Below are 13505 nucleotides of genomic sequence, written 5' to 3' on the forward strand. Positions count from 1 at the left end.
GCGTTACAGTATGAAATGATCGCAGGAAGTTTATACAGGAAGTCCTATTTAGGGCCCTCTTTAAAATGCATTGACGAGGAAGAGGCAGAATACGTGGCAAGGGAGATACATGAAGGAATTTGTGGGATGCATATGGGAGCTAAGATGGTCGTGGCGCGGGCAATGAGGGCTAGATACTACTGGCCAGCGATGTTTCTTAGCGCTGTCAAAGAAATACAAAAGTGTGACAACGGTCAGCTCCTTGTGGCCTTTCCAAAAGTGGGGGACATACATAGTGGGACCCTTCCCGGAGGGAACGGGGAAAGCAAAATTTTTGGTAGTAGCAATCGACTATTTCACAAAGTGGGTAGAAGCCAAACCTCTTCGAACCATCACGGGTGAGTAGATCAGGAGGTTCGTGTGGGAAAACATTGTTTGCAGGTTTGGGCTACCGTATGCCATAGTCAGTGACAATGAGAAGCAGTTTGCCAACAGCCCATTCCGGGAATGGTGCCAACAATTGAAAATCAAGCAAACGTTCACGTCGGTAGCCCACCCCCAAGCCAATGGTCAAGTAAAAGGGCAAACCGAAGCATGGTAGAGGGAATTAAAGCAAGGCTGGGAAGAGAAAAGGGGTCATGGGTGGAAGAGTTACCTCACGTTTTATGGGCACATAGAACAATGCCTAAAATGAGTAACGGAGAAACACTTTTTAGCCTAACGTACGAAACGGAGGCTATGATACCTGCCGAGATTGGGGTGCCAACCCGAAGAACTTTGCAAAGGGAAAGAGGAGATGAGGTGGACTTGCGATTGAATTTGAATCTGGAAGAGGAAAGAAGGGAGGTAGCAGCAAGGGACGTGGTGTACAAGAAAAATATTGAAAGGTACTACAATGCAAGAGTTGGAGAAGTCAAGTTCAAAGCAGGGGACTTGGTGTTAAGGGAGAACGAGGCAAGTAGAAAGGAAGATCAAGGGAAATTAAGCCCTAAATGGGAAAGGCCCTATCAAGTTATCTGGGCCGGAGACAAAGGGGCCTACCGATTGGCAGATTTGGCAGGAAAGGAGGTTCCCAGGACGTGGAACTCCACGCAGCTCCGAAAATACTACGCCTAAGGGCATTAGCAAATGGGCTAAGGATCAAACAAAATAAGGAACCTCTCCGTGAGGAAAAAAGCAAGAAAGTCTAAATTGTATTTTTTGTAACCATGATGTAAACACGATCCTAATGCAAGAAAGTACTTTATCAGAACTACAATATGCAAACAATGAGTCCGTCTCATTAAAAGGGCAATAAGGGTAGAACACGAGTCCGTCTCATAAATACTTATATAATGCTCCCCAAAGAGGGAAGGCCTCGCCGGTAGGCTAAATGGCTAACCAACAAACATAATATTAAACATGCCAAGGTGTACGCTAAGCATTGTTATACATGTCTAAACACAAAGGCATACAAAGTTCAAATTTACCCACACAGGGGCACATAGTGGTACCATTGTCTAAAAACACACCAAACAAACCAACATAAAGCTTACTTGTTCAAAACAAACCATAAAAGAAACACTATGACAACGGGGAAGGAGGATCAACGACTGAGGCAAGGGCTTGGATATCCACAACAGAGATCTCGGGATCCGACGACACTCGTGCAATGATGGGAGGGATGTGAGCGGTAAGAGCCACAATGGCCTCCTGGGCTTCCGCCTCTGCAGTAGGGGAAAATGAGGGTGCCTCCTGAAGAGGAATTCCATGGGAAGAATGTTTGTACCCTGCCTGAAGCCCATGTTGAAAACCAGAAGAAAATACCGCCCGATTGGGATTGTCCCGGACCTCCAAGGTATCTCTACAACTCGAAGCCCGGTCATATACCTGTTTAAAACCTTGAGAGACAAGCCACTTGCGATCGTCATTGTGCTTCGAAACAACCTCCTACAGGCGGGAGCACTCCCTCTTCAGCCACTCAATCTCTTTCAACAAACCTTCAACTTTTAGCTCCCCTTGACTCTTGGCAAGCTTTAGCTGCTCCAGACGGATTTGTGTTCGGATCGTTCATGATCAAGCAACTTTTCCAACTCATGTCTCCTCACAAGGGGGGTGGGGGACTCTCTTCAAACTATATTAGCAATACAAAGAAAAAAATGAGATGAAAGGAAAGGAAAAAAGCAGGAAGTAAGAAGGATAAACAAACCTTCGAGATTTTGGCTTGACCATCGAGAAGGGAAGATTAGACAGCATCAAACTCAGTAACCTTTTGCTGAGCAAGCTAAAAAGAGGCAGTCAAGTCAGAGACCTGCTTGTTAAAGGATTCCAGGGCAGCTTTCAACCCAGGAACCTCCAAACTGTGCTCCTCAGCCACATTAACCCTCTTTCGCATTTCCTCGACCCGCTGGACATAACCATCAATAGACTTTTTCAAACTTGCAACCTCCTCCTGACTATCATGGTACGCAACATTGACGTCAACAAACCCTTGACGGAGGGCAGAGCCCAGCACTAAAGTACGATACAGATAAGTACCAAACTCCCCAACCAGGACATCCGGTAGCATGGTTTGCATATGAGCATGATCAACAGGGGGAACAACACACGTAAGAAATTCGTGAGCAAGGTGGGGGGTATTAACGGAGGAATTGACGGTCAAAGACTATTTTGGGACAAAAAGATCAGCATGAGGAGGAGGCACACCTGAGGAAGGGTTTGAGGAACCTTCCGGAGCAATGGAGGTTTTGCCTTTGGGATCAGCCTCAGTAACAATAGGATCTTTACCCGCGAAAACGGGAGCAGTAATGGTGTCGGGAACTGCATCAGAAACCTTGAAGGAAAAGCCATCGTCAACATCAACAACCTCACGAACAGATGAGGAGCTTTGACCAGTGGAGCCAAGGTAGGTCCGCTTGGAGCTAAGGCGACTCTTTAGAGAGGAGTCAAAAAGGTCAGACGCAACATTCTTGCGCTTGAGTGAGTCCTGGACAAAAATGGATGAAAAGCCAAGAGCCTCCGAGTCAAAAGAAGCATCAAGAACACGAGCGGTTGGGGTGGAACCATCAACAGGTACCGGGAGAGTCACAAATTCAGCACCCTTCACAGGACGTTTCTGGAGAATTTCCTTCAAATCCATTTCTGCAAAAATAAAAAAAAAAAAAAGCAGAAAACAAATGAGGATCAAAAGCAAGAAATAAGGAAAACGTGAGGCCAAATTAAAGGAGGCAAGAGGTCACCAACCTCAGTCCCCGTCAAACATAGCTGGACGTGTCAATGGATCCGGCCAGATCTGACTAAGTCCCGCCATGTACAGCAGAGGCTCAGGGTAAGTAGCGGCCTCAGTGTGATTTTTAATCAACAACTTGTAAAGTGAATCATGAGGGGTAGGAAAGCCGGGGGCAGGGTCATCAATGTGAGAACCAAGGTGACGACGGCGAGTGAGACTAGGGGCAAATGAGGAAGAGACAAAGAAAAAATCATTCTTCCACTTCCGAGGGTAGAACCCAGAGGGAATGCAATATGTGCAGGGGGATTCTCACCGCTCGCCCGCCGTTCAAAAGTATACCAATCACCGTCGGCCTTTAAACGGTAAAAACGACGAAACAAGGTAACAGAGGCATCTCCACCAAAAGCACGACTCGCAACCTCAAAATGAGTGACTCGAAGGAAACCTTATGGGTGAACTTGTGATAAACATAATCGATGGTGTTTCAACAGGGCAATTTGAAATTCGGTCAGTGGGTAACGAATGTTCGCAAACTGAAGGTTTTTCGCATACAAAGCGATAAACCCGGGGCGGCTGTAAGCCATCTCGTTTGGCCCAGGAAGGGTGGGAGACAACGATAAAGGGATATGGTAAGTCGAACATAGAGAAGCCATTCTGACAGAGGACATGGTTGAGATGATGGTAGAACGACCGTCGCGACTCATAATGAAGCAAAGAAAGAGGAAAACAAACTTGTGCAGAGATGAAGAATTCGTTGGAAAAGCTTCGAAAGAGAGAGTTAGGAAGAGGAGGTGCAATAATGGTGAAGTGATAAGAGGGGGCGGTTATTATTAGCATTGGGAAAGTAAAACAGTTAAATTCAAAATAAAGGTGGGCCAAGTAAAATGGCGGTTAATTTCTGGGCCAGACCTTGCAAATGGGCTAGAGAAGAACATAACATGGGCACATAAAAAGCAGACCGAAAGAAGGAAAGGCCCAAGGGTAAGACGACGAATCAAAGATCGGGAAAAAAGAAGATGAGTCTATGGTCTTCGTCATAAATAACGAGAACTATAGACTAGGGGGACTTGAAGAGCCTACCCATAAGACGGGCTCATGGGCAGACCTTAGCCCAGCAACCCAAGCGAGGCCCAACAAAGACGAGCTCAATAGCACATGAAGTTTTAGAATATGGCTTGGAGGGAAAAGGGTTTGCGAGGGAAACTCATGCAATACATCTGATACGGTGGGTGGCCCGAGGCACGCATGACCCGGGATAGGGGACAGTAACCAGGAGATAAAGATCTTCGAAGGTAGAAAGGTCTGAGGGAAAGAAGATCGGACCGAAGGACTCAGCCGGAAGTAATAAACCATAGGACCTTGTGTATACACATCCTCTCCTATAAATAAAGGGGAGATGACATTTGTACATTCACTCACTCAATACATAGAACACACTACACACACTTTGGCTGTACATTGATCCCATTCTTGTGATAGTTAGGAACCTTCCCCGGCCAGCCGGAATAGGATCCAATAGAAAGGAAGCACAAAACCTATGAAACGAGGGGCAGGTTCAGTATTCTGTTTCCGCCGGGGGAAGAGGGGGGGGGGGGGTTGGTTGGGAGGGGGCTAGGCATCGGTGGCGAAACCAAAAGTTTTTAATTAGGGGTCGCAATCATGGACGGCCTAAGAGGTGTGCGAGCCACCCTCGGCCTAGTCAACTTTTTGGGGCACAATTTTTAAAAAAAATTTATATACACGTATATCTAAAAAAGTAAATCTTATATAATATAATTGATTTTTATCATTTAAAAATTATTGGACCCCCAAATTTTTTTGATTCATAGTTCATTTGGTAAATTTTAGGTTGTTGAGCCCAAACCATTATACTAAATATAAAAGGAAACTATTTGTTACAATTAAGAATATTCCTTTGCAATTTTTATATCTTGAGTTTTGGCTTGTTTCAATTTAGCACCCAAAGTTTTAGACCATAATGATTTGTGTATTTTAAATTGTTTCAGTTTAGCCCTTCAAAATTTTAAATTGTTTTAATTTGAGTTATAATTTTATTTTGCTAAATTATGTTTACTTTCCAATTTAGCACCAAAGTTTAACACTTGTTTTTCTTTCCACATAGATTTTTGTGATTATTCATATATTTAAGTTATTGACATTTTTTATAACGGTTAGATATGATACTTTTTACGACATGTTTATTTTTATAGATGTCGCACATTTAAACGACGTTGTATTCGCAATAGAGTATATTTTTTGTGTCGTAAGCATACAGAGTGTCAGTGTCGCACCAATACCGTAATGAGCTGAATCGATACCGACCAAGCTCTTTCGATGCTTAGATAACCTTTTTATGTCGAACTGATAATCGTTACGATGCGTTTGTATATCCGTATTTTAATATTCAGGTCCGTTACCAAGCTCCCCGTGCAACGCACACTAAATATGTTTTTTGAGTTGAATTGATAATCGTTACGATGTGTTTGTATTTCCATGTTTTAATATCTCGGTCCGTTGACAATCTCCTTGCGTGTTGTAGTGCGTGGGGAACATCTAGTTAAACCAAAATCAATAAGTAAAATAATAATAAACACTTAAAAAAAAATAAAAGAAAGAAAAGGTCGATTAGAAGTACAGTGGCTTCGAGATTTCGTCTCGTTGTTTCCCCTTCAAATTCCAACCAGGCAAGTAAGCAAGCCTCCTTCTTGGCTTATTAGTCCACCGCCCACCAAACTAAATCTACCACCTGTAACAGAAAGGTATTGGATATTTAAGTTTGATTATTGGATATTTAATTATTAATTGAGTTAATAGTTATAGTAGTATAACCATTAGTCATTTAGTTTATTTCTTTTGAGTGATATACTAATATATATTCTTTGTTACTATTAGGGACTTAGGTTAATTCTGAAAAACCTATTTGTCTATTTATTTTGATATATTGGCATATTTTTTATGATTTTTAGGTTTTTAGCACCCGATTAATCAATTATGTCCTTTAAGCAACTATCCGGTGCTCAAAAACGTAAAAAGAAAAACAATATGATGCAATGAAAAAGTCTCAAGCCAATGCCATTTATAAGTTTATTCATAAACTATTAGATATTATTGTATTTAGGTTTTCACTATATTTTTGCTATTTTTATTGTTATAACGCTTATGTCGTTTAAAAAAAATTATCTTATATGTTATATATTTTGTTACTCATGAAGGTCTACGGACCTTTTTATTTCGCCTCGACCGAGGTATATAAATTATCGGAGACGGCCTTGATCGCAAGAAAACTAATTTATTATTTTCACTGACATATTAAACTTATTATTTTTACCATGTACAACAAGCTTGAGAACAACTGTGCCCTAATGTGTATTAGTTATTCTTGTACCGTGTACAAGATCAAGATTCACTATAAAGTTCATGTTGGTAAATTTTGATCAAGATTGAGTATAAGTTCATAAGTTGGTAAATTTTACCGTACAGTTCATAAAGGTATCAATTGCTTTGTTTCATAATAATTAATATTTATGAACTTAATTAATAAATTTTGTTTTACAATATCTACCTATACTAATAAAAGAAAATAATGAGGATGATGTGACCGTTCCATATTCATTCTTGGTTAATTTTTCCTGCTCAAATTTCTAATTCATTTTTATAGGCATTCTAAAACTTTCCATATAAATAAAGATTACATATCATAAATTTGGACAATTCCTAATAAAACAAATCATGTTTATTGCAATTTAGAGGGTGTTTGGGATTGAGTTTGAAAAATGCATATTGGCTTTTTCAAGAAGCCAATAAGTAAAAATGCTTTTGACTTTTTAATTGGATTTTTACTAATCTACACATCCTTTACCCTTTTTGGTCATTTTATGTAAATAAGCTAATCCAAACATTTTTTAAAAAGTGCTTATGGCTTTTCCAACCACATAAGATAATCTAAACACTTTTTTAAAAACTCCTTTCCAAAAAGCCAGAAGCCAATAAACGTTTTTGACAAAAAGCACTTTTAGAGTTAAATAAGCAATCCCAAACACCCTCTTAGATTAGAAAATATAAACTAAAATGGAATTGAAATATTTAACCAATCTTAGTTTTAATCTACCTATATTAATAAAAGAAAATAATTCTAGACACATTACATTCTGGGGTTAATTCTCAGTATCAAATTCCCGCTAAAATCACTTCTTTTCTATTGATGGGAAGAAAAAATATTGATTCTAAATATAGTATTGATTATATATTCAACATACCGTATTAATTGGTCAATCTCCATTGATTAAATTATTAATGCTATAAATTATATTGTAAACATACTTAATATAGAAAAATATTAATATATATAATAATTACGTGTCAAAAATATATTTTTTAAACTTTATATATATATATATATATACATACATATAAGAGTTTATGTTTAAAAAGTACACTAACATTTAGTTTTTAAGACATTTTCGTATTGAAGAAAACTATAATAATTTTGTTTACTTTTTACAAATATTCAGTGTTTAATAAGTCTTAAAAATCATAGACAGATTTTCTATTTTTTTTATATTTAGTATAAAACTATTGTGACAGTTGAACAATAGTGTGTTTATAAGAATATCATGAAAATTGTTCAAAAAGGAAAATCTGGTGTCTTTTTTGGTTTATGGTTTAGAGTTTAGTGTTTTGTGTTTAGGGTGTGGAGTGAAAAACATTTTTGTGAAAGACTTTAACTACATCTTTCAAATCTAAAGGCCTCATTGTTTTAAATGGTACTTCCGGTGTCATTACTTCATTATTGTATACCGATGGTAGAACAACTCATTCTCGATTTAACATTCAAATACATTTAATGATATAAAGCGACTATATTTGTAATACATTTTTTACGTAATATAAAGAGACTTAATTATCTTTTATTTTATTTGTATTAAATTATACATTGTAATTTATACATTAACTTATACCGTGTAATATACGGGTTTCTAAACTAGTTTATGATATATAATAATGTCATGCATAATAATATAAAAAAGATTGTACCAAAAATAATAATATACAATTTCTTAGATTTCATTTTCATTTAAAAATTAAATCACTTTCCATAATATCTTAAATTTTCTAAAGTTTAATATTCTATAACATAACAGCAAAAATATGTATGCATATATTTTCTATTTAAAAAAATCTTTTCATTTGCAAAAAGTGGATTTAATCAAAAGGAAAAAAAATGAATTTAATGGATTTGTAATGTAGGTTCCCAGCCGGATCTACACGAGATATCGCGTTCTACGTAGGTGCGGAATCCCTACGTAAGACGTTACGAGTATAGAAAACAATACGGTTAACACATGACACGATAATCAAACACGTTGTATACCAACCTTAAACACGTGATACGAAGATCACTTGATTACAGACTCACTCTCTCGAATACACAAACTCGTAATCTATTAACTGATATCGAATAAGCCGTAACAAACATATTATATAGACTCTACAACTTCGCCTGGCATGTTCAGGCAAAGTTGTCACTAACTTCGCTTGTCTAACAAGTTCGCCCATATCAGCGAATTTGTTAGCAACTTCGCTTATACAAAACATAAAACATTACAAACGCGATTACAGACACTAGACACTGAACTACTGACATCATGCACCAACAGACTCCCCCTTGGCAGTAGCTTCAAACACGTGTCTTGTAATCTTCAACCTTGTATCTTCACGCATGCACTCCTTCTCGAACACAAACAGAGACAACTCTTTGATATTTCCTCGCTTCGTCTTTCCAAGCAGGAATATAAAAGATTTTCTTCTCATTGAGCACCTGCAGATCAGCTTGCGATAAGTTTACCAAATGCATCGGATCGTAAACTCTTAGCACCTCTTGTTCATCCTCGTCTTCCATCACTGCCTCAGCTATCTCACAATCTAGAAACCACCACTTTAGGTCTTTAAGCACATCCTTGGGCATTAGTTTCATCGGTACTTCTTTAAGGCACCGGATCGGTTTATACTTCATAATCATCCAAGGTTTTCCATCAGCTCTCAAACCTCTATCCTTGTCTTCAACAAGTTTTCCCTTTTGTGGTTTTAACAGCTCAAATTTCTTCTCTTTTATACTCTCTTTCCAAACAATTTTCCCAATAACTCTAGCCATATTATCGTCATTTCGATTGATTAACCCCAATCTGGCTAAGTCTTTCACTTCACATTTCGGCAGTGTATTCAACGATCTTAACAGTCTTTTAAAAAACTGAACACCGTCATACCTTTTAATCACGAAGAGCCTCAACTGCTCATCATAGATCCAGCAAATAATCCCTTTCTTCGCTTCAGCATAGCCTTTAATGTTGTAACTTTTCTTAAACATTGTAGGGACCGCCGGTTTCTTCGTTTTGACGAACCACTGAGCATAGCCTTCCTTCCACCTAGGCTGCTCTTCCCATTCAGACTCATCACTTCCAATCTGTTCACTCAAACCTGCTTTCTCAACATCTGGAATGTCATGCTCCACATTCTCCTCTACTATCTCTCCCTCTTCTATCTCTGTATCAATCACAATCTCTTCACCAATCTTCTCTATCACTTCACTTGGCAATACATCATCATCACCAACCAAGCTATCATCCATCTCCTCTACGTCCACCACCACCACATCATCACCACCAGCTGCAGTTGTCGACTCCCCCTGAGTTGTGGAAGTTCCAAGAGCTTGAGAAGTTCTTGGTAGCTCACCACCTGCATCTTTCGACGCATTGGGATCATCGTCTCTATCATTCCTTCTCTTGGTCCTCAACTCATCGCCTTTACAGCTCGTCTCCCCCTGAGATGCCAAGAACTCCTTCAGAGCATCTATGATCTTTCCATGTTCTACCAGCAGGGACGACTGCATCTGATTCTCTGCAACTAGGCGTTGAATAGCCTGGGTCTGGATAAGATTCACCCTTGATTGTTCTGCCACGACCCGTTCAAGTGCTGCTATTCGTTCTGAGTCTGAGAGGGTTGCATCGAAATCGAACCTCATATGTGATATGTCTTGAGTGTACTGAGGAGGGATTTCCGATGTCACCGGGACCTCAGAAGTAGAAATAGACGTAACCGCAGGTGGTATCGTCACCGATAGCCCTGCAGTGGCCACAACAGTCGACTCTATAAATTGTGCCACGACCTCCGATGGAGTAACGGTCGGAGGCGGCAATGAAACGATCTCAGGAGCCGAAAGTTGGAAAGTAGTGGGTGGGAGGCCAAATGTAGATGAGGTAGCCACTACGGGAACACCCGTAGCGCTTGGCCTTGTAACCTGTAGTGATGAGGGAACCATTGTCATACCGGATAGTGCTGGTGGAGTGAAACGTACCACCCTAGAGCTCTCACCGGCTCCTGATCCTGCACCTATCCGTTCCCTTCTTGACATCCATATCAACTGTTGTACCTCTTCCTCATAGTCTGACTCGTCATCATCATCTGTTCTCTTTCTTTTCCCATGTAGTCTTTCTTGAGTTACCATAGTCCTTCTCGCCTCTGCCACTTCATCATCAGAATCAGAACCAGCCACCAAAGCAGCTGTCCTAGTAACATTCACAGTCGAAGCACGTTCAACCGTGACCTGTACATTCTCCTCTGGATCCACCCGATCCATCAAGAAGCCTTGACCACCAAATTCTGCGTCAAGATCCACATTCTCCTCCGGTGACACAACAGGAGCAGCAGGTATAGCTTGAGGTGCTCCTGCCTGTTGTGGTGCCGGGTCCCTAAACTCATCCCCTCGAGCAGGCACATACCCCGGGTTGATTAAGTACCCAAAGAGTGGAGTATGTCGAGGACGGAGCTTAGGTTTGCTCCTCGCATTGGTGGATCTGCATTGGGCGAAGATCCGTTTGTTCACACTCTCAACATATCGGATCGGACGGCGCTGAGGAAGCGTTGGAGCAACATGATTCAAGATCATTTGAAGGAATCTTGGATACATGATGAATCGCTCACGCGCTATCGCTCTTCGTTGACGATCAATCTCGTAAAAGACCATCTGACTAAAGCTGAATCCCTTGTTGTATGTCAGAGCAGTCATTGCTGTCTGCATGGGCGCGCCCATGCCATCAGTGCCCGCCTTTCTCCCTGACATGCATACTATCATAACATGCATGAGAAAGCGCCACTGGTCAAGCAGAAATCCCTTCCTTCTCTGCGAATCCCCCAAGGGACCAGAATAACCCATCCTCAAAAATGCTCCATCACGGAAAGGAGCTACAAACTCTGTCGGGTCATCCCTTGTTTCATTTCCAAACCGCAGAGCCGCCCGGATGTGTTCAGAAGAGAACTGAACAATCTGATTGTTTACTGTTGCGCGCATCACCGGGGGTTCGACTCTACAGTCGTATTCGACGGTCTGCCAGTAATCCTCAATATTGGGTAAGGATATTGGCAGAGTTGTTGTAATAGCGTGGAATATCCTCGAGCGTAAAAGAAATGTGATGATTTCGCGGAAATCATCAACTCCGCTCGCCTCCGGGTCTAAGGTGATATACATGTTGTGACCCGGGAAGAACTGTCTTTGTTGATCACCTCCGTCATCACCGCCTGCACCACCTGCTCCAGCAACAGCAGCCATATCTGCAACAAACAGGTTAAGTTAGATAAACTTCAAAGTGAATCACAAGTTCGCCTGTTACCATGAGCGAAGTTGTGATCAATTCTGTATAGGCGAAGTTAAAGGTGAGGCGAAGTTGGGAAACAACTTCGCTTCAACTTGAACTTCGTCTGATAACTGTTATGTAAAATGGTCCAGGCGAAGTTAATGAGAACTTCGCCTAATCACAACATCGCCTCTTAAGATAAACCTCAGGCGAAGTTAAACCTCAGGCGAAGTTACGGATAACTTTGCCTAAACTGTAACTTCGCCGAATTCGAATCGGCAACAGTTAAGGTTGTTGAACGACGTGTAGATGATGAAATTGGAGATCGAGGACTCCGTAACACATGATTTTATGAAGTTTTATACGTTCAGGTATATTACGAACACGTAATAACAGGTTTGAAATTGAGTGTTTAAGGTTCGAATGATCGAGGTCGTTAATCGAGTCTAAACGACCGATGTTTAACCTCAAAAGACAGAGATTATATGATAAAAGAACCCTACACACCTTTAATCGACAATGAAATCGAGAAAGAAACACAGATTGATTGATGAAATATGATCGATAAGTTCGCCGAGGTTGACAGAAGATAAGTTCCCTGATTTTGAATTAATGATCAAGTCTGACCTTAAAACTTCTTTATATAGGGCCACAGATGTATCGGCGAAGTTGTGGATAACTTCGCTTATAAGGCGAAGTTATGCCGAACTTCGCTGATATTAAAATTTTTCAAAACAAACCCCATAATTTGAACAATTTGCAATTAAGTTTTAAAACATCCTTTAAAGCGTTAAATGAAACGATCAAGACCAAGTAACCAGGTATAAAATCATACAACTCCAAAAATAGAAAAACTTTTAAAATAAAGGTACACGGGATCAAATTTCAGTCTCGAAAGGGACTACCATGTTTTAGAAAAAATCCGAACAGGAATCATACTAATTACGTGACTGTCACACAGATCCGTGTTCAGCTGTATTATGACATAAAGAAACAGGTTGTAAGCAGGTAATCTACTTAAAATGGTTTTCATCGTTTCTGTGATACGAGTTAGGTTCAATTAAGCTCAAAACTTAAGTGGGCAACAACTCAGAGATTATGATGCCTCCTATCTATTCTCAAGGCGTATTTGGCTTTCCCCAAGTCACCCCGAATTGACCTCGACCCGTAGTGTCTGATTAAGTAGCAATACTCTTCGATCTTAGACTCTGCTTCCCGTTCACCTTCTTGTGTCTTGATTGATAATCATTATCATTATGAACTCTAGAAATTTTTTTTTTTAATCTAACATGTATATACACAACTTCAAGTAGAAAATAACCGCAAGTCCCGAATCTGGATCACTGCAGCATCTTGACACACTATCTTCACGGGAATCAGAACACTCACGGGCTCGTGTATGACTGGGTAATCGCTTTTCTGCCTATCATTCGGAAAGATATGTATGAAGACACGCACAACTCTTAAGGAGTTTCCACAAAAAATCGAGTAGATTTAGTTAGTATCACTTCTACTTTTACGCACCATAAAAAGCTACCATGACATACAATGACTGTTCTAAAGTCTTTTAAGCCTAATAACTTCACTAGTTAAGCACACAGAATCAGTATATCTATCATTTTCCAAGGTTGGATCAATTTTCTGTTAAACATAGTAAAGTAACTTCTTACGAAGTAGTAGACTTGAAAAAT

General features: G+C 40.0%; 1 protein-coding gene across 1 annotated transcript; it reads left to right on the forward strand.

Moving 5' to 3' along the window:
* Positions 1–486: 486 nt before the first annotated feature.
* Positions 487–1095, forward strand: LOC143628891 (uncharacterized). Its single transcript, XM_077098342.1, has one exon. The coding sequence runs from the start codon at positions 487–489 to the stop codon at positions 1093–1095; it is 609 nt and encodes a 202-aa protein (XP_076954457.1).
* Positions 1096–13505: the final 12410 nt, after the last annotated feature.

Source organism: Bidens hawaiensis, unplaced genomic scaffold, assembly GCF_021521415.1.
Source record: "Bidens hawaiensis isolate Kalapana, Puna unplaced genomic scaffold, B.hawaiensis_p1.1 tig00005080_1, whole genome shotgun sequence".
NCBI classification, from domain to species: domain Eukaryota; kingdom Viridiplantae; phylum Streptophyta; class Magnoliopsida; order Asterales; family Asteraceae; genus Bidens; species Bidens hawaiensis.

What these genes read in the sequence shown, in the direction of transcription:
- LOC143628891 (XM_077098342.1), top strand. Translation starts at nt 487, where the DNA reads ATGGTGCCAACAATTGAAAATCAAGCAAACGTTCACGTCGGTAGCCCA.